Source organism: Venustampulla echinocandica (genome assembly GCF_003357145.1).
Source record: "Venustampulla echinocandica strain BP 5553 chromosome Unknown scaffold_10, whole genome shotgun sequence".
Lineage (NCBI taxonomy): Eukaryota > Fungi > Ascomycota > Leotiomycetes > Helotiales > Pleuroascaceae > Venustampulla > Venustampulla echinocandica.
In genome coordinates this window covers 618,216-638,568 of record NW_022474215.1, presented here as the reverse complement: position 1 = coordinate 638,568, position 20,353 = coordinate 618,216, and the positions used below count along the sequence as shown (strand labels likewise).

General features: G+C 48.3%; 10 protein-coding genes across 10 annotated transcripts; 6 read left to right on the top strand and 4 right to left on the bottom strand.

Moving 5' to 3' along the window:
• Positions 1–356: 356 nt before the first annotated feature.
• BP5553_09373 (Uncharacterized protein) lies at positions 357–1,104 on the bottom strand (the record flags this gene model as incomplete). Its single annotated transcript, XM_032017996.1, has 3 exons — positions 357–393; positions 468–913; positions 1,054–1,104. 3 exons carry the CDS (start codon positions 1,102–1,104, stop codon positions 357–359), a joined length of 534 nt encoding a protein of 177 aa, XP_031865903.1.
• Positions 1,105–1,917: 813 nt separating this feature from the next.
• On the bottom strand, positions 1,918–3,030 carry BP5553_09372 (Uncharacterized protein; the record flags this gene model as incomplete). The annotated part of the gene is made up of 3 exons (XM_032017995.1): positions 1,918–2,341; positions 2,393–2,774; positions 2,826–3,030. The coding sequence occupies 3 exons, from the start codon at positions 3,028–3,030 to the stop codon at positions 1,918–1,920; spliced, it is 1,011 nt and encodes a 336-aa protein (XP_031865902.1).
• A 312-nt stretch (positions 3,031–3,342) lies between these two features.
• On the top strand, positions 3,343–4,119 carry BP5553_09371 (Thiamine pyrophosphokinase, catalytic; the record flags this gene model as incomplete). The annotated part of the gene is made up of 1 exon (XM_032017994.1): positions 3,343–4,119. One exon carries the CDS (start codon positions 3,343–3,345, stop codon positions 4,117–4,119), a length of 777 nt encoding a protein of 258 aa, XP_031865901.1.
• A 1,108-nt stretch (positions 4,120–5,227) lies between these two features.
• Positions 5,228–7,174, bottom strand: BP5553_09370 (uncharacterized protein; the record flags this gene model as incomplete). Its single annotated transcript, XM_032017993.1, has 8 exons — positions 5,228–5,427; positions 5,473–5,596; positions 5,643–5,772; positions 5,828–5,940; positions 5,987–6,083; positions 6,137–6,850; positions 6,907–7,048; positions 7,117–7,174. The coding sequence occupies 8 exons, from the start codon at positions 7,172–7,174 to the stop codon at positions 5,228–5,230; spliced, it is 1,578 nt and encodes a 525-aa protein (XP_031865900.1).
• A 577-nt stretch (positions 7,175–7,751) lies between these two features.
• On the top strand, positions 7,752–8,820 carry BP5553_09369 (uncharacterized protein; the record flags this gene model as incomplete). Its single annotated transcript, XM_032017992.1, has 2 exons — positions 7,752–8,379; positions 8,441–8,820. 2 exons carry the CDS (start codon positions 7,752–7,754, stop codon positions 8,818–8,820), a joined length of 1,008 nt encoding a protein of 335 aa, XP_031865899.1.
• Positions 8,821–9,771: 951 nt separating this feature from the next.
• On the top strand, positions 9,772–10,334 carry BP5553_09368 (uncharacterized protein; the record flags this gene model as incomplete). The annotated part of the gene is made up of 2 exons (XM_032017991.1): positions 9,772–10,154; positions 10,208–10,334. 2 exons carry the CDS (start codon positions 9,772–9,774, stop codon positions 10,332–10,334), a joined length of 510 nt encoding a protein of 169 aa, XP_031865898.1.
• Positions 10,335–11,202: 868 nt separating this feature from the next.
• BP5553_09367 (NAD(P)-binding protein) lies at positions 11,203–12,168 on the top strand (the record flags this gene model as incomplete). Its single annotated transcript, XM_032017990.1, has 4 exons — positions 11,203–11,245; positions 11,311–11,869; positions 11,945–12,044; positions 12,097–12,168. 4 exons carry the CDS (start codon positions 11,203–11,205, stop codon positions 12,166–12,168), a joined length of 774 nt encoding a protein of 257 aa, XP_031865897.1.
• Positions 12,169–13,352: 1,184 nt separating this feature from the next.
• Positions 13,353–14,110, bottom strand: BP5553_09366 (Acyl-CoA N-acyltransferases (Nat); the record flags this gene model as incomplete). Its single annotated transcript, XM_032017989.1, has 2 exons — positions 13,353–13,484; positions 13,649–14,110. 2 exons carry the CDS (start codon positions 14,108–14,110, stop codon positions 13,353–13,355), a joined length of 594 nt encoding a protein of 197 aa, XP_031865896.1.
• Positions 14,111–14,582: 472 nt separating this feature from the next.
• BP5553_09365 (putative magnesium-dependent phosphatase P8B7.31) lies at positions 14,583–15,228 on the top strand (the record flags this gene model as incomplete). Its single annotated transcript, XM_032017988.1, has 2 exons — positions 14,583–15,090; positions 15,143–15,228. 2 exons carry the CDS (start codon positions 14,583–14,585, stop codon positions 15,226–15,228), a joined length of 594 nt encoding a protein of 197 aa, XP_031865895.1.
• Positions 15,229–15,927: 699 nt separating this feature from the next.
• On the top strand, positions 15,928–19,350 carry BP5553_09364 (uncharacterized protein; the record flags this gene model as incomplete). Its single annotated transcript, XM_032017987.1, has 1 exon — positions 15,928–19,350. The coding sequence occupies one exon, from the start codon at positions 15,928–15,930 to the stop codon at positions 19,348–19,350; it is 3,423 nt and encodes a 1,140-aa protein (XP_031865894.1).
• Between the last annotated feature and the right edge of the window lie 1,003 nt (positions 19,351–20,353).

The following is a 20,353-nucleotide window of genomic DNA, read 5'->3' as shown; positions in this document are numbered from 1 at the left end:
TAGGAACTTTCCTCTATGCGTACGTGGCCTATGCATAGACCGCGAGAAATGCACCTTAAGAAAGATTGATTAGTTGCGTCTGCGGTGTCAGGTCACGTGGTGGTGGCCTTGAAAGACCGAGAATGTGAATAAGATGAATGGTTATCAACAATCCATTGTGCAAACTATGATCCTCGTTTATCAGTATTCTTAGAGAAGATACTCGAATGACCCATCATGGCACTGAAAATGCCGCATCAAAAACCAGAGCTGGGAGTCGCGCACTAAGGAAAATAAAGCCTATATCATAAACAGCCATGTACGCCTTATCTTAGCAACCAAGCCTACCCCATTTCCTCTATCGTATCATCATCTTCCTAGTTCTTTGGCGGGTATTTGTTCTTGAAGAGATACCTGTAGTTTCATTAGCACCCAAATCATCCATCACCATATCCACCATCAAAAAAAGCAATGCAAGGATTACTTACCGGCTCAAGTAATAATCACCAACAGCAAATGCACCCACAACACCAGCCCAAGCACCGACGACCTGCCACGATAGCTCGCCCGCAGAATACTTCTTATAAGCCCCAAAGCCCAACCCGGCACTCAACGCGGCAACCGCAATCGCATTCCCAACAAACACGGGGTTATCGCTATTGGCCTCAAAACGGTTGATCTCCTTCTTTGCCTTGGCCTTTGCGTCCTTTGCCTTCTTCTTGGCAGCCTCCTTCTTGGAGTTTAGTTCTTCCTCTGCGCGGGCCTTGGCTGCTGCCGCCTCATGCTCGTAGCGGTCGGCTTGCGTTTCTGTTTGGATGGCTTGCGAGGTGAAATCTGAGGGGACGGTGTGCACGGAGTCGGTGTCGACGTCGATGAGGGATGAGGTGGTGGGGGAATCGGTGTGCTCCACCGCTGGGGGTGCAGGCGCGCGTGCCTAAGAGGGTTGTTAGGTTTGGGTTTTATTTATGGTTATGGAGCGTATCAGGTGTTCTTCGGCGGCATTTGTGCCGGGAAAGCTCCCTTCCAGCACATAGAGGGAGGCCATAGAGTAAAATGGGTTAAGTATCGACATACCTCTTCTGGGGATTGCTTGGGGCCCTTGGCCGCTGCTTCTGCGTACGACATTTTGAGCAAAGAAGATCGCTAGATAAGGTAAGCATCTACTGCAGAACTCAAACGCCGGCAGAAAACTCACGATCGGCTATGGGGAGGGACTGAGCGAGGTGACTTTGATCGATGTTCGTGAAGTTTGAAGTCGGAAGAAGTCGTATGCTCCCTCTTATGTAAACAAAACCTTGACTGGGTGGATGCGCGCCTAGGCTGCTTGCATCAGGGAAGCGGACCAGTATCCGCACAACGACAATGACGTCACTTTTCCTCGGTGTGAGACTCTTCTGTTAAGCCACAAAGCGACGCCATGGAGGGAGTGGGTCCAGACCTTCGGAGTAATGCAACTTCCTGTTCCTGCCGCTATGCAGGCAACATCTCGACCTGCTTGGCTGGACAGGATTTCCGCAGATCTTCTCCCCATCCCTTCCGACATTTTACAGGTACGAAAGTATAATTGTTTAAGCCTCTATATATTAACACTATCCAAATCCAGATAGTTAATTATTCGCTATAAAAATATCACGCCCTCCTTCCGTTGCGTTTCCAGCTCTACCACGATATATGCAAAGCAAGCAAGTCTAGGCAGCAGCCTGAGTTCTAGGCTCTCAAACCCAACTCGTAAGCTCCAGTACTGAAAAGTAAGGTACGTATTTGTTTATTTTAAAAGGATGCTTCAGATAGAGATTAGGAAATATGGAGAGATAGGTTGGGGAGCCATAGATATCGTCTAGGAGAGTTGTGTATTTGAGAGTAGTACATCTTGCGCCTCATTATGCATTTTGAGTCTATAATACATATAAATGTTGTACAGCTCCCCCTTCCCCATACCTATTTCGACGAAGCATCCGATGCCGCCTTTGGTATTAGCTCGCCATATTCATCTCCAGCCTTTTGAGCTTCGCCAGATTTTGTGTTCCGACTATCGCGATATGTCATTGTAGGTTCTTTCTCATCGGCTGTTGTTTGTGTTCCCGTTAAAGCACCTTCCGCCGCATTAGGAGAAGGTTGGGATCCCGGTGCATCTACAGCTGAAGCACGTTCTTGAACCGATGTGACAGATGGCTGGTTTGCCGGCTCATCCGCAGTTGGCTCATCCGCAGTTGAATCACTTCCTTCCTTCGATTCGGGAGCTGATTGGGATGCCAATTCGTCATGCTGTCTGGCGCGAAGCTCCTCTTCAACCTCGTCTTCATCATCGTCTAATTCCGAGCCATACATCTCAGGATGTTGTCGGAAACAATCCTGCATACCCCTAAAATTCGTGTTAGCCTCATCCACCGACGCCACGGGAAGGTAGCTTTACTTGAACTTATCTATACACTCCACTCCCTTCGGATCCTCCTTCGAGTATACAAAGCAGCTGAATGCAGCTCTGAACTCTTCTCCGCAAGGCCCATGTGCCATCCCTCCCAGGCATGGACAGTCCCAATTGATCTCTCCCGTTTCCGGATTGAAAGCACCTTGGGCATCCGCCTCTCCTTCCAAATCGTCTAGTCCTCCCTCGCCCTCTTCTTCGCCTCCAGCGCCTCCCTTTTCAGCCGCTGCCTCCGCGGCTCGTTCTCGTCGCTCCTCTTCTGCAGCTCGTTCTGCCGCTCTTCGTCTCTTCTCCTCCACGATAGCGTCTACCGTTGGTTGATCGGATTCTTTAATATTATTTATCGTTTCGTCTAGCCGTTGAACCGCCGCTGAGGTTCTAATTAGACTCTGTAAACTCTCTGTCCCTCTGGATGACGTACCTTCCGGCTCTTCTGCAAATACATTGCTTGTATTATAATAGTAGACTGCTCCACCAGCTAGCGCCCATCTTGCCGCACTACCCTTCCAACTTCCTGACTTCTGCGACGGTCGTGTTGTGCTTATAAACCTCCTTGGAGAACTTTTGACGACTGATCGGATAGGTAAAAGGCGCCGAGGCGCGGCTTGGACTGCTGACCTGAACATGACGGAGAAAACTTCACGTTAAAGAGAGCGATTCGAGATGCTGAATTAAACAAAAGAAAGGCGGCGCGAAAACATTGGAGCTTCGATAGATCTCGAATGTTTTGTAAGCGTCCCGGAATTTTGTCGTCGGACTCCGGTCATGTGATCAAGCTGGTGTCGTAAAAAACTGGAACCCAATCCGCACCAATCATCTGTCAAACTTGACTCGACAACGTCAGCTTCAATCCGCAAATACTCACCGAGGACGTTTATCTATACGTTGCACCTATATAAACAACTCAAAAAAGATCAAGTCAACTTTGAGCTACCCAGATGGCAGCGACAGCTGAAACGACCTGGCATCCTGCCGATGTGTTCTCCGGCGGCCCTAAATCACACAAGGAATCTGCCCTTGTCGTGTTAAACCAGCCATTGGAGCTACATGCCTCCGTGTATACCAAAATATGGGGGAATTCTGTGTACAGGGTCGCAGTTGATGGGGGAGCGAACCGCATTCACGACTTAAATATATCTAGTAAGCTAGACTTTGCAGTGGATCTGGTTATTGGAGACCTTGACTCTCTACTCCCTGATGTCCGAAAATATTGGGAGCAAAAAGGCGTGAGTATTACACATGATCCAGATCAATATACCACAGATTTCACGAAAGCTGTCAATCACATCTGGTCCTCCGAAAGAGCTCATCCGAAGGATATTACTGTTTTGGGAGGACTTGGCGGAAGAGTTGATCAGGGAATTTCTGTCCTACACCATCTTTACATGTTCCAAAAGGACTATACACCTGGGAAAATGTTTCTTCTCTCAAGCGAAGGCATTACATTTGTTTTGAAGTCTGGGAAACATAAGATCAAAGCTCGAGAAAACTTTGGAGACATTTATTTGGGAAAACATGTTGGGATCATACCATTGAAGGAGCCCTCTACTATCACAACGAAGGGGCTTGAATGGGATGTGACGGATTGGGAAACCGATTTTGGGGGTCAAATCAGCACAAGCAATCATGTGAATGCGGAATGGGTGACAATTGAGACGACGAAGGATGTGCTGTTTACCATTGACTTCAACACTGCTTCTCAGGAGTCTGGCTGAAGTTAGTTGGATCATCGTGAGCGGTGGATAACCCGTCAAATTCTAGAAAGCTGCAGTCGCATATACGTTCCTAAATGGGAATCCTACAGCAGGGCAGCTACAAACAACAATCTGGCATTACCTCATCCCGTCCGGGGCTTCCGCCCAATTCAATCGCCTTTTTGGCTATACCGAAGCACCCGGATGCTTATGTTCTATCCATGAAATCCCAGGCAGCTACCTGCGGATTGTTCATATCTGCAGTCGAAATTGCATCCAAAAACAGCTCGATCTCGTCTTCGATCATTAAACCTGAGAAGGCTCTGAATTATTTCCTTCGTCAACCCGAACGCTACAGCTTTAACCATTACCGACTACCCATCAGCTGCACTCCGCAGAGAACTCGTCGCCCAACTGTGACACTTTGGTGAAGTCCAGCCCTCCTGAGGTATGTTAATTTTGTTGTCTCTCCATGCTCCATCGCCAACTACTTTAGAGTTGCAAGTGTGATCCCTTTTGTGGGAGGTTACATATGGCTATGCAATTAGGGATGCCCTCTGTACAATATGCAGTCCTTCGACATGGAGAATGGCTAGTGTCCCTGCATACAATTAACTCCCACAAACTAGTAGCGTTGACGACTAAGAAGAGAAGCCAAGTGATATCCACTGCCAGAGAAGCTAACTCCTCTTGTAGGTTCGTTATGAAACTCTGCAGACTTTCGAGCATACATACAATCGCGCCTTGTAACGGGGCGATCAGCAGATGAATACAGGTACCCACAAGTTCAATATCTTTTAAATACATTATTATCGCATTCATTGGCATGCAAGACTCTGCCGTTCATTTCAAGCTGTGTTATCTAGAACTCTTAGAAGTATCCTTAAAGAGTTCTTCAAGTTCTAAAATGCTCGTAGATTGGGTGACTAATTTTGATCCTATTTCTGCCTTCCCCTGCCCAATATTAGACTGGCTATTCGAGCTAAGTTAGCTCTACTTTCAATTTCACTACTAGCTATTTTAAAACGACCCAAGTCGTGGAGAATTATCCCAGCCGTCCTTTCCATTTTAAAAACGAGGCTTGAGCAAAGGTTCAAGAGGGTGCCCAGCGGCGTTCTAGTGGCCCCTCTCACTCGTAGCTCCCTTCTCGCGTCACTCTACAAGGAATATCCTCCTCAGTCACAAGAGACTGGGCGCTGAAGTCAATGTCCCGTGGTCCAGCAATATTGCAAACTAGCTGGTACTTCCGATTCCACGAAAGTGTGGATCCTTTTTCCTTCCGGAGATCAACTTCAATGACCCAACTCTTAGAATTTAGGAGCCGCAAAGCTTGAAAGGTCAGCTGGGTTTAGAAACTAGAGAAACTACTCTTACCATCCGAAGAATTGTCCGGGGGCGGAGTTGATGTCATGACCATCCTATGCGTGTTGTGACTGCCATGCTTGTTGCATGGGAAGTTAACAACCCAAGGATATGCCCGGCTAAAATTCGACGCCGCCTGCCTTGTCAGCAAAGCAAACTCCGGCAAGTGGTGTACTGCTTACCAAGTTTAGTTCCGCGCGCCTCCATTTGATACTGTCGCTCGTCTCGATGCCGAAGCTCGTCTCCCTTGTGAACTCACTGAGCTTGTTTTGGTCCCATATCAAGGTGCTGCCCACGACAGTTGCCATCTCACTGCGAGTGTTAGATTGCTGAAACTCGCCGGTGTGAGACGGATTGTTGCACTTACGGTTGAATTGTGAGGTGGGTGTGATCCGCGATGGGAATCGGATCGTACCTGCTCTGAAAACGTTTGATGGCGTATTCAGTTCTACATCCGCCTCCACAGAATCCGATTACAGCCTGGGTATGTTAGCTATCGTAAAGATGTTGGGATATATTGGCGTACAGGTTCCTTCTTTGCTGTTCTTGCAGTTGTGACCGCTTCGTCGAGCGCCGCTTCGATATGTTCCGCGAACTGCCTAAAGAACGACTCGAACACATCCCTTCGGCGGCAAATATTAGAGAAGCCACCGACTTGGAATTCTGGGGGAGTTACCTGTGTATGGAAAGCTTGCCTCCATTGATGGTTGACATTCTAGGGCTTGTTGCCTCTAGAGGCGACCATTTCTCCACATTGCAAGAATCCGGGAGCGTGATACTGACGCGCTCCTCAGCCCGACCTTTCATAAATTCTGCTCTCGCCCTCTGAAAATTCTTACCTCGGGCTATCTCTAGAGCTAGCTGGTCAGGGTTTGAAGCTCCTACGCTTCGGAAAAAGTGGCTTGCGTGGAGCCAAAACTCCTTTTCGATGCTGACCATTCCCGCTGATTCTGTCTCCAACTGGGGCCAAGTGGTCAGCGTTCCAGCACTGGATACTGTGGAGATAGCAATATCCGTGGTGGCCCCACCGATATCGCAAGAAATCACCACGTTCCCAACTTCGTATTCTTTCTTTTTGCTGACCGAGCCTTCAACCAGAAGACTCTGTGCTGACGCCGTAGCTTCTTTCACATCGCAGCAAATGCGGAAGCCCTTGCCGTTCGGGAAGCATGGCGACACGGCCTCTCCCGCCAGCCGCTTGAAGTCTGCTACGACTGGAAGCGCAGACCAGCTGCCAGGGACGGTGAAGTTCCAAATCACATCCGCGTCTCGCCACTTAGGGGCGGCATCTCTGTCTATGACAGCCACAACCTCGGCGCAAAAGGCGCCTAGATAATGGCGAACCCAACGATGGAGCTCTAGTTGTGAACCTGGTCCCCCGGGCACAGTACTGGGGGTGTTTGAGAAGTTGGTGGTTGTGAAGAATGTTTTGAAGCATTCTTTAACCTGGGTGAAAGGGTACCCGTCGCATTAGCTGCCCCACGCGATAAGAGGCCCATCATTGTCTTAGGTGCCATATGCCACTTTGGTCGGGATTTTGTATTCTCTTGGGCTAGCCCACGGTATGTCCAATTTGCTGTCTCGCCATCTCGTTGCTGACACGGTTAGGTCAGATTCCCGCCTATGGGTTGCAGAAGGGCCATCTTGAGGACATACCTGTTCCAGTCATTCCCATATCGATGCAGATGACTACCTCCCTTTGTGAGCTCGTCATTGTCGGGTGAGTAATTATTTGTGTAGTAGGCGAGGAATGAATTGTGTGGTGAAGGGGGGCGGGGGTTTTCTTTGTGCGGTGGGAAAGCCTCTTATGCCATTTGCAGCGTACTCAAAGAGAAATGTCTCCGCCCATTCCAAACATGCAAAGGAATCATTTCCAATGTCCATCATCCTTCAAACGCCCAATATCAGCCCATTCGATAGAGCGCTGAGATTCAGGGGGCCGCCAACTGGACGGGTGCATGGGGGCAGCGGTTGCTTGCAGAGCTCCAATATTCAAACGGCCCAAGACCGGAAGAGCACCCGCTTCCTTACTCTCCTCACAGAATCGGCCGTTTGAATCAGACAGAGTACCGGCTGGCTGCGCAACTCGTGACCTGGTCGGTATCAAAGACGCAAAGCTAGGCGTGAAACCTGGCGTTTGAGGAGAGACAAAGAATTCGATTTTTAGACTACTGGCCGGCTTGCTCCAGTATCCTGTCTTGTTCTGCACTTTGCTTCAACTGCACCTTGCTTCAACTGCACCTTGCTTCAACTGCATTTGAATCCGGTTCCGAAGGCAAAAGCGACGAACGATGATTTCCCGGACTGCTGTCGTCCTCGCCGTGGCTCTCCCACTGTCGCTGTGTTTGCTGATCCTTCTCGCCACCTGTGCCATTTTGTTGTTTCGTCTTCGTCACCACCGTACCGAGGACCACCTTCACCTACAGGAGTTGCACCATGCTAACGACGAGCGTGCCAAACTGGAAAAGAAACTTGCCGGCTTTCCCAAGGCGTGGGACAAATCGATTTCCGACTGGTGGTTTTCAAGAGATGAGGTGAAATATTCGTACCTTGATTTTTACGGCGCATTGGGTTCCTACGTCGAAAAGTGGATAGCTAGTGCCGGCACACCATATTCCTCCAGGAACGAGTCTACGGCGCGAATTGAAGCCATACTCTTCCCAGACCCGCCCCCCCCGCACCCTCTCACTGACGGCAAGGACACTAGGGTTTTCCCCAACCCGCATCAGTACACGCCGGCGGAGATTTCGACCCTTCTCGAGCACAACAACCGCGAGGGCATCTCTCACCATATTATCGCGTCTATTCTTCTGAAGGCTATCTCGATTGAGGGAAACCCTCATCAAACCCTCCTCCCGTTTCAACCTATGGAAGTACACTCGCTCCATAAACTCCGGGCTATGATTTGGGGGGTTGAGTGTATGGCCATCTACCTCTCTTCGGTTGAGATGAAAAGCTAATAAGTTCGTTGCTTCAGTAGGTAATACTGTTCCCGTTCACATCAGCAAGTTTGGGGTTTACTACGCAAAACAGCCCCAAAAGAAAATGTGCCCTGTGAAAGAATCTCCGAGAGCAGACTTTATCACACTCTTCGAATCGCTTTTCGACCCATACTTTAAGACAAAATCGCCTGCGGATGTCACTCAACGTCGGCTGGAGTTCGATGCTGTCTTGGACACAGCCATACAACTCGGGATGAAGATAGTTGGTAGTTCGCATGAGAGGTACGAATTTTGTTGGGGGGCGAGAGGTCACGGGATCATGGTGGAACCTCCTCTTTACGGTAAAGTGTATCAGGACGAGAGGGAGTATGCTAGTGAGGTGTCTAAGGGTGACTCAATTATGCTGTTGCGGGATTAGGAGCAATTGTATTCTCTGATATGTGGCACGTAACGTTTATTTATTTTCGCAGAGGCGGAGATTTCAGAGAGGGAGGTGTGGGTTTGAGAATGTGTTTAGGGGGAAAAGGGTTAGTGTGGCTTGATCTAGGAGTAGTTTTCTATTGAGCTTGAGCTTACCTATTTCTTTGCTGGCGATTCCAAGGGCATATTCTTTGCGATTACCTTTAATATGACTTTTACTTTCTCGAAATATGCTCAAAATTGTTCAATCCAAATACTGCTAGCCGTTATCATTACTTACCACTTGAACATTTCGTAGTCTCATCGGGCGTGAGGCTGAAATGACGCGCGAATATGTCTCGATGTCCCACTAATTAGGGGGGTTGACTCACCACGATTGTTTCTTAGATTACCAAAACGCAAGCGTTGAGCCTCTACCTGTCATTTGTATAATAGTAAAGCAAAAGGGACTCAGAGTGCTGGAGGTCTTTCCCGGCCATGGGATCTATTGGTTGACAGATAACTCGCAGGATCAGCCATCACAGCCTTTTCTTTATCAACTGTTATAGCATAAGTATCAGACAGATGCTAAGAAGCACAACTCTAAAAATATACTGAGCCGTGCTTGTTTCATAAACGGCCTCTCCCGAAGTCCAATTAGTGTTGTCTGACTCCCCGAACATTCTAGATTTCTCACGGTTCACTTGTCTTTCTTCGTCGAGTTTCAGCTGTGGCACACTTCTAAGACATTATGAGTTGTTGCATTGGATCTCACAATTTGCCTCAGCATATATACGTGGCCTTCCTCCGTGTTGTACCTTTTCCTCATCCGATAACAATTCCTTCCAAACAGAATTACACTGCTGAACATTTCACTCACGTTAAGCCCTCAACCAAGCCCTCAACCAAACCATTCCCGAGTCGCTCTGCTGTCTTCAACCATATCACCTCGTCCAAGGATTCAATCGCAATGGAAGCTGCAATCGGAGCCGGCATCGAGACCATTAAGGCCATAAACATCATCATTGGAGACCTCCGCAGCACGCCTGCTATTGTCCAAAGAATAATGTCAAAGTCTGCTCAACTACGCGGTCTGCTGGAGGCCCTACAACGCAAGTCACAAACCCAAATCCTCAGCGATGCGGGCACGAAGGGTTGGCTTGAACAGCAGCACCACTGCAATAGGACCCTACGCCGAATCGAAGACATATTGGAGGAATACGCCAAAGGGAGCACAGCGAAAGTCCCCATTTTATCCGCCATAACATTTGAGTTTGGACCAAAGGGGGAGCTTATAGAGCACATGAAGGACCTGGAAGACAGTGTGAAGAATTTCATTTGGCATTCTAAAATGTAAGTCTCAGACCTGAATCTTTCTATAAAATACATCCTAACATTCTGAGCAGAGTTCAACCCGGTCCGAAGGCGGGGTTCATGGAACCTCCCCAACGTCGTGACAATCTGCCATCTCGAAACCAGGCGCCAGCGATGTCGCTTTCCCAGTTCGTCCAGAAGCAGACTGGCTCGTTGTGAAGTTCCGAGTACCTCCTTGGGGTGGGGGACAATGGGTGTGAAAGGTCGGGTTTCATGTTTGGGTTCTAACCGTTGGAAGTGTTTAAATTGGTACATGGTCGATAAGTGGTTGTTGTACAGTAGAATATGCAATGGAGATAATCAGGGTGGAGAGTCAAATTGAACGATTTAGTAAGCCGATAGTGGCATTTTTAAGTTGTCTCTAGGGAGTGGAATAATTGATGTTCTGCCGAAGGCGATGCTGGGTTCTTATCCGTCCCCGAGACTCCATGCGCACTTAGTCACAGATATCCTTCATTTGTACCTAGGTACCTAGGTATGCATAGAAAATAGGATTATTGCATTGATATGCCCCAAGGAAAGCACCGCCTCCCTGCCGAGATTTCCCTTGGTCTCCTACCAAATCCGCAAGTAGGAAAGTTTCAGGCCAACAACAGAGCTTCTGGGCAGCTTATAGTAGAATAAATGCACTGCATCTCTATATTATATTCTCTCACCTCAGAATACGGAATAAGAGGGCTCGCATGGACTGGTCGGGTCATCCTCTCGTCCCTCCAACCCCTTTAACAACCCCTTTTTAAGCGAGCCACACAATCGCCAGACCCTGCACGTTCCCATCAACGCAAGTCTGTGATTCTATTCACATCCACCTTGCTCCTCCAATACCGAATGAGGATGACGCATGCCTCGGTCCGTCTTCCAATAGAAGCACATCTCCCGGAAGCGAGTTTACTTAATGCGTGGAAATGTAAGCGCTGCTAATTATTCCCCTCAAACAACATTCCCCTCTCATTTCCATCAAACACGAGACGCCATCACCGCATCAAAGTCGCCCAAACAGTCCTACGGATACTCAAGCATTTATAAAATGGCCTCTAATACCGTCTACATTATTACAGGCGCAAACCGAGGTTTTTCATTTTTACCCCTATTAATGTCGTGTGGTGCCCCTTTTCTAACCGAGAACTCGACATAGGAATTGGCCTCGGCCTCACAGCCTCCCTTCTTCTGCGCCCAAACGTCACAGTCATCGCAACTGTACGTTCTGCAAGCACCGGCACATCAGATCTGAAAAATCTGCCGTTGGCTGAAGGCAGCGGATTGATCATCGCGCTCCTGGACGTCTCGACTACCTCATCCGAGGAAATCACCAAGTCTGCCAACACTCTTTACGAAACGCTGAAGGATGAGCATAGGATTGAGCATGTAGACATTCTCATCGCCAATGCGGGTGTCGGGTTTTCTTTCAATGATGTGATGGAGACGTCGTTGGATTCCATCCTTGCCCACGTCCATGCGAACACGCTTGGGCCGATTGCCCTCTATCAAGCCCTGCGACCGCTTCTTCTCTCAGCTGTTGAGAAAGGAAGAAGTGCCAAATTCTTACTCATTAGTAGCTCTCTGGGCGCTATCGGACAGATGGAAGGCAACGCTCCATCTTTGGCGTATGGATTGAGTAAGGCGGCGGCGAACTATTTGGTTAGAAAGGTGCATTTTGAGGAGAAGGGGATTACTACTTTAGCTATCCATCCAGGGTAACAACATTCCTATTTTTAATCTTCGATTGAATGGGCGTTATTTATCAGGACTCACGCTAATGGTAGAACTAGATGGGTGCAGACGGACAATGGTCAGAAGTTTGCAGATAGCGTTGGAGTTGCGCAACCACCGATGACCACGGATGACAGCGTGAAGGGCATCTTAGCACAAGTGAGTATACTGCTTGCTCCAGGGCATCTCGCAAGCTGACTGAAGATGTTAGATTGATCTGGCTACTAAGACGACGACTTCAGGGACATTTGTTACCTGGGATGGTAAACCTATGGCGTGGTAATGTAAGAAGGCGCGGCGTCTTATTTGAAGCTTTCGTCATTTTTTCTCTAGGGTCATCTGAATATATTCGATAAATACAAATCAGCTTTACAAACTTTCTCACAAGCCTAACTCACAAATTGCTCAGCATAGAAAGCCATGGGTTTGGGAAGTGAAGATCACCGGGAGAATATGAACGGCAATTCTGACATGTGATAAATTATAGAATGTATAACTGATAACAAAACGTAAGTATGATCTAGTACAATTAATAGTGTGGAAATGGATTGCTATGCTAGATATTTCGGTATTGTGTTCGCAGCCGTTGGATGTACTACCCAAACCATTGAACAGGATATTGGAGTCTCCCGTATGCTGTATTTATAGATAATAGAAATTTGGAAAACCAGTACGCATATGTGCAAAATGCCAACAGAAGGGTATTAACAGGAGGATATCTGCCTGCCCAGGAACACTTCGTTTTCTAACAATATCCTGGCGATGTCGGTCCAATATTTCTCGATGGCCGTATGGCCCATTACATAGTATAAATACATATTAATTATTAGTCTTCGTATTCTGGAAAGCGAACGCCCAGATACTTGATAAGAACAGCATAAAGTAACAAGTGTCCAAGACCTTCAGGTGGCAGTTGCTGATGAGACCTTTCCGGGGATGACTAGACCCGCAGGAATTGTTAAGTCATCTAAACATGCAATAAATCCTCTGGCACCACCCCCCTATAGCGCCTGCAACCCAAGAAAACCCCGGCTTCCATATTCGAATGCGCCAGTATTCCCGTCCTCGTACAGCTTGGTGTCGTGGAACACCATTACCCGATTCGCGATGACCAAATTCAGCGACCCACAGAATGCGCCTTTGATGTGGAAATCCCGAATAGTACCTCGCCACATTCCGTCTCAATGGAACAAAGACGAACTGCAGCACAAATCAGGTCAATGAGACCCAAGGATTCCGCCAATGTAAACGCTCTCAGCTGGTGGCAGGTTCACCACGCTTTGTTCTGACGCGTAGATTCTGTTTGCTTCGTAATTCGGATTATCAGGTCGGTTGAAGTCGGTTGAGGCTGACAGATACCAAAATTCCCCCTCCATTTTAGGGGTCCTAGTTGCTCTTTCAAATTGCTTTACTCGTTGGGGGGATGCTTCCGCCAAGAAATCAAATTTTCGTCCATTGAGCCATAAATCAAAATGTCTTCTGCATCAAGCATCTGGTTTTCGGATCCAGACCACGCTTTCCCTCAAGTTTCAGGATATCTGAGTATTGTTTACCCATGGTTTTGGGGGTTATTTCCATAAAACCCATCTTTTTGGCCCACTAAATGATCTCAAAGTTAGCATTGATGCCTTGACGCATTTTCGACACGAAGATAAACAAGAAAAGAGATCAACAATCCAAACCCGAAGTGTATGGCAGCCAAAGGGGATGTTTAACGATTGAAGGGAAGAACAAGAATCAAGAAGGATAAGGAATTGACATACAGGACCGTTCCAAGGCACATCTCTGTAGGTTGTCAAAGTGACAGATTTGTATCCCTCTCGCCAAATTTGGTCCACCATGGTTGCCATGAGTGCCTTTCCAACGCCATTTCCCTGAAATCCCTGTGCGACCCACATCCCAACGAGATGGAAGTTCCCATCTATGTTCTGACCCCCAAGAAAACCAATTGGCTGATCCCAATCATTCACAGCGATCCATAGGTGGTTGGCAGCCGCGATACCATTTAAGAGGAGAGGATCCACAGTTGGTTGGTTGACCAGAAACCCAAGATTGACACCCCGGAACACTTCGATAGCAGATCGTTCGACGGTTTCTAACAAAGGTATATCTGAAGGTGTGGCTCCGCGTATTCCGAACCTGGGGAGGTCGTCCGGCATTTCCATCGTCTCGGATTGCTGAACGTAGGCGGCGGCCATGGCCAGGATGGACAAGCCGTTGGCCATTTTGAACTCGAACTTCGAAGGGATATCGCGGGAATTGTACTGTGGGGTTGCTGTGAGGTGGGGAACGTGGTTGCAGATAATGGAAGGATTCTGGTACTTTGAGGGAAAAAAGAGAAACTGGCAGGAAATGAATGACAAACAGAGCTTAAGAAAAAAAGTTTAAATTAACGAACGGAACGCTAAATGTGAGTAATAGCTGTTTGCGCATTTGGCTAAAACACCGGCAAAACTGCGGCTCATCCTTCCAGAAAAAATTGAGTTTATGGAGTAAAAGGGACCCTGGAAAGCCTTGGACGATCTTATCTTATCGATGCCGACATTCCATTTGCCTCCCATACCAACACCAACATTACTCTGTCTCCACATCGCTACTTGCCAAACCACACCCGCCTCAAGCCTCGACTCTTGCAGTACGGCGCGCTCCTATCGTTTCCATTTAACGCTCATTTTAATATTAACATTTCGTGTCATCATGGTGAAGAAAGCCGGGAAGGCTCCCCCATCGGAGGCTGCCACCATTGCTCCTCCTTCGACTTTGCCCGATGGTGCTCTCCCTAAACTCATAGTCTTTGATCTTGACTACACGTTATGGCCTTTCTGGGTCGATACTCATATCACACCCCCCCTTAAGGCTTCACCGACGCACGACTCAGCCAAGGATCGGTTTGGAGAGAACTTCGCCTTCTACAGGCAAGTCCCCGCGATTTTGGTCTCACTGCGAGCACGCGGGATCAAGATTGCTGCAGCATCGAGGACACATGCCCCGGATTTAGGAAGGGAGATGCTGCGGCTGTTGCATATTACAGATGGGAAGGGGAAGAAGAAAGCAATTGATTATTTCGACTATCTGGAGATATACCCTGGCAGCAAGATCACGCACTTTACCAAATTACAAAAGGCTACCGGTTTGAGGTTTGAGGACATGCTCTTCTTTGACGATGAGGCTAGGAATAAGAATGTGGAAACTCTGGGAGTCACGAGTAAGTTGCATCTCTTCAGCTCCAAAATCAGGATTTGGCTGATTTGATGCAGTGTACCTGGTTAGGGACGGGGTTAATGCAGCGGAGGTTGATAATGGGATCAAGGAGTGGCGCAAGAGGCACGGCCACAACATCTAGAGGAGAAGGCAAGGGGCAGAATAACGGTACGTGGGTAGGCACCTAGGTATGTATGTCTGGCGGACGCTACGAGTAGTGGAACCCATAAATGGCGCCATTGGACTTCCTCTGGTAGAAGCCTGCGAAGCACTGGCTGGCATGGAGACGGCAGGTGACGATTTACGATCGCCGAGAGAGGAGGGCAAGAAGAAGAGGCGCCGCAAGTCAAATGAGATGCGAAGGGACGCTGAGGACAAAGTGGGTGGCACTCCGAAAACTTAGTGTCGAAGGCCTAAAAGATGCCACTGCATTTACGAGTAAGACATCTACGTTCCTTTGAGACACTAGAACTCGTCTATATTTAAGTACCTAGGTACCTAGGTACCTAGTATTCTAAAATGTAAATATTTCCCTTGCTCTTGCTATCCATGTAATATTATGAGAGGTACGGAGTAGTTGGTAAGATCCTACTGAGGTGCCTAAAACGGGCTATTTCTGTCCACGGTACTGCGTACCTGACGCTACGCCCACTCTGCAGTAGAATGTAACGCGACTGGTTGATTGTTGACCTCATCCGCCACCAGTAAGTAAGCCGAGGCGAGCTAATAAGGCTACCTTATCTGTAAGCACTCTCGCCGCGTCGTTCACAGCTTTGTTGGAATCAAAGACCATGCCTTTCAAACTTAGAGGCCACAACCACAATCATTAATATGCTTCAAAATGCCACCTTTGCTTCCGCGCAAACGTCTGCGTTCCCCTTCACCAGAGGCTGGGCCTTCACGCCCTCCGGACAGGGGCAGAGCGAAATCTGCTTCGTCAACAACTCGAAAGGCTACCCTCTTTGACGACCTGGATGCTGGTCCTGGCAACAAACGAACCCCGGAACATACCAAAGCTGTCCTCGAGAAACTGGCGGCTACTGATGACGAGTCCTCGCTTTCCTCGCTTTCCGAAGATGAATTCGAAGACATACCCGGCGCGAAGAGGCAGAAGACGGCGGATACCTCAGACGAGGAGGACGAAGATATTGAATTCGAGGATGTCGACACATATACAGCACCTGTTTCTGCCGTGCCTGCTGCCGCTGGTGACCTTGAGTTAACGCTGAGGAAGGATACCCGCGTGTCAATGACCAATCCACTAGGCACAAAGAGAGGGCCTAGCAAGATTGAAAGGCAGATTCGGATTTCAACACACCAAGTCCATGTCCAGTTACTCATGTTTCATAATGCAATTCGAAACGCATGGTTGTGCAACAAGGAACTGCAGGCAATACTGTTGAAGCAATTACCTCGTGGTGTTGAGGAAGCGGTTCACAGATGGAGGCGCGATAGCGGTCTACAGCCACGAGAGGAAGACACTCCAAAAGGGAAAGGCAAGGGAAAGGCCAAAAATACAAAAGGAAAACACCCAGATCCTAGGAGCCAGCGGGATTGGGGCAAACTTGCGGAAATGCTAGCTGCCGGAGAAGTCAATATGAGTCGTGGCGATCCTCTTATTAAGCTCCTTTCAATCCTGATAAACTATTGGAGGCAGAGGTTTCGCGTCACGGCACCTAGTCTCCGAAAGTTGGGCTACATGTCTCTTGAAAGATTGGATGAGGAGATTAAAAGCTTTGAAAAGGACGAGTACGACCCGGAGCGCCATGGGGAACGGATACGGAATATCGAGGAGTTCAAGGAGCATGCAAGGGCTCTGCACGGGAGCCGTGACGTTGGTGCACAATTGTTTACAGCTCTATTGAGAGGTATAGGACTTGAGGCAAGAATGGTAGCAAATTTACAGTCGGCTGGATTCGGATGGAGCCAAAACGAGGAGGCCTCAGAGAAGAACCCTCGTAAGCTGAAGAAACCCAAACCTTCTAATCTGGACGAAGGTTCCTCGGGGAGTGACGAAGAATCTACTGCTAGTGAGGAAGAGATACCTGCATCCAAACGAGCTCGAAAGGCAAAAGGGGACTCGTCTAAGTCAAAAAAACCTGTCAAGGTGTCACCAAGTTCCCCCCCTAAGTCATTACGAAGCAACAGGAGCGCACCTATAGATCTATCTGACTCGGACCAGTCAATTGCCGAAAGCGATGAGGATTCTGTCATTGATGTTACTCCAACAGCCAAACACTCATTGCCCTCGTTGCCATATGACAAGGATCTTTCTACCCCAAATTACTGGACCGAGGTGCTTTCGCCCGTTGCCCACACTTATACCCCTGTTGACCCTATGGTCCTCCATCTTCAAGCCAACAAACCGGAATTTTATGAGAAGTTTCTACCTCCTCCAAAGTCTGAGAAGGCTAAACATATTACCTCCTACGTTATTGGACATTCATCTGACGGCACCGCGAAGGATGTGACTACTCGATACTTAAAAGGTCGCATGTGGCCCGGGCGTACAAAGGGATATCGTTTGCCGCCCGAAAAGATATCCATTCTTGACCGTCGGGGCAAGGTTAAGCGCTACGAAACCCATGATTGGTTTAAAAGAGTCATGACCGGTTATGTTCGCGGTGCCAAGCAGTGCCCTCGCACGGAAATCGACGATCACGAGGAAGCTACAGTACTAAAACCCGTGAAACGTGAGAAGAAAGTGGTTGAGGAAGGAAAAGCGACACTGCAATATTACAAAACTTCCTCCGAGTTTGTCCTCGAGAGGCATCTGAAACGAGAAGAGGCATTGGTTCCAACAGCCAAACATGCTAAGATGTTCACTGTCAAGGGGAAAGGCGATCATACCACAGAAGAAAAAGTCTTTCTACGGAAGGACGTGGTGACATGTAAAAGTATGGAGACCTGGCATAAAGAGGGCCGGGCTCCCATTCCTGGCGAAGAGCCATTGAAGCGTGTCCCATACCGAGCAGCGACTACGAACCGCAGGCGGGAGCTTGCAGAAGCAGAGCATGCTAGCGGGCAAAAGGTACTTCAAGGGCTGTATAGCAGAGACCAGACCGATTGGATCATTCCGCCCCCGATCGAGAATGGCCTTATTCCAAAAAACTCCTTTGGAAATATCGATTTATATGTTGATAGTATGCTGCCAGAAGGCGCTGTTCATATACCAATGAGGGGCACTGTGAAGATCTGCAAGCGCCTCGGCATCGACTATGCCGAAGCAGTAACCGGGTTTGAGTTTGGTCATCGGATGGCGGTTCCTATTATCACGGGAGTGGTCATTGCAGAAGAGCATTATCATGATATGATGGATGAATGGCAGAAGGATGAAATGGAGAGAGTTAGGAAAGAGGATGAGAAGAAGAGAAAAGCCGTGCTTAATATGTGGAGGCGGATGCTTATGGGCCGGAGGATTGTCGAAAGAGTCAGGGAAGAATATGGTGATGCTGCTGGGCATGTGGTTGATGCTCTTAATCCTTGGACTAATAAAAAGAAGTCGGACGAAGACAGCACCAGTGTGGAAGCGCATCGAAGGATTATGGCTCAGAGAGAGGAAGACAATGCTGGAGGATTCTTTCCAGACGGTCACGATGAAGAGGAAACTGATATGCGCCATGCGTCCAGCTTCTTTCCTGTAGCACACCAAGATGATGAGGGCCATGCTGGTGGTTTTGTCATCGAGGGCCACGACGAGGAGCCTTCTAACACAATGGTTAGCCAGGCATATCCTACTCCGCAATCACTGGAATCGAATTCCAAGTCTGTTCCTATGAACGATTCAGACCAGGATGAGGAACAACACACTCCGGAAATAGAGCTCAACGTCGCAGCTCAAAAGGCAAGAAAGTCCGGTCAGGCTAGCTCCGTCAACAAGTCCGCAATATCCAAAGCTTCTTTAACATCTAGCTCAAAAAGTAGACCACCCTCTAAGCGCTCTGCCGCGCAGAAGAAAGCGCCAACCTCAAATAGACCAGGGAAGCGTAACCTGGAAATCAATGATACTGAGGATGACGAGAGCCCACTGTCCGAACTCGAGTCTGAGAATAATGAGGACGATTCTGAAGACGAGGCATTGCCCGCTAATAACTATTCAAAAAAGGCAGGTAGCAAACAAACTCCACGGGCATCGACCCCCAATAAAGCAACTCCAAGAACCGTTCCTAAGCGGATCGCCGCAAGGAAGAGTACCAGGGCTCTAAGATCGCATTATTTCGAGAATGTTGACGATGACGATGATGATGAACATGGTTATGACTAAATAAATGAAGATGATTCTAGCTGTTCGCGCAGCTGCAGACGAAGAGTCAGATTTGCCAATCTTGACAGAGACATGCGTTGAACAAACATCTTTATCCAAAAAAAAACTATCATATGATTCTAGGAAGGATGAAACTCGGTACTCCATGTACTCTACGTACGTAGAGATTGTTAATGTCTCTCAAGTCGTATACCATCCCTGACATCAGGATCACCGCCGCAGTGGTTGGAGCCGTGCCGCAAGCAAGCACCCCTACTAATTAGGCTAACGCGAGCCACATCCGGTATTGTCGGATGCTTCGTCCAGGCCATGGTCTACGAAGTATTTATCGCATCATTATTGCCCACCGGCAGAGGAAACGGGACTTGAGAATCAAAAATACTTCGCTCAAAATAACTAGTAGCAAATGGGGAGTGAACAACCCCTAAACGCGCGTCTACAGCTCTATTATCGGATGAATTCATTTGGCCTGTTTGGGAATAATTGAATATGAGACTGTGGTAACTACCGGCATGCATTTGCGCAAATTGGATGATGTGAGGATAAGACCTGCAGGCGGTCGCTCTTTGGACGACCAACCATAACCCATGGCCCCCGTCCAGGCAGTTTAAGGGGTATCACGTGATCATGCTCAGCAAATGTTGACTGTAGTCTCGACCATTGTGTGCCTCTGCCGCTGTAACCTTAATCAACATGCCACGATGGCTTCGAAGTTTGACCCTGAAGGGGCCCATTCCTATTGGCGAGGATTCCCCTCGGCGTCGCCTCTCGGTGCCGCGGAATCAAAAACGTGGGAGTGGGAGCCAGATCCTAGATATCTATGTAGTAATGCAGCCAGTATAGGCACCCTGCACGGTTGTTTCTATTAGAGACCCCACTGCTGCATGGCTTTTTAGGTCATGTCAGTTCTTGAAACACTTGGGGTAATTATATGTTTCCTCATTTACACATCTCATGCAGCACACATTCGGCAGGTCAGTCACTGATATTATCAGGGCTATGT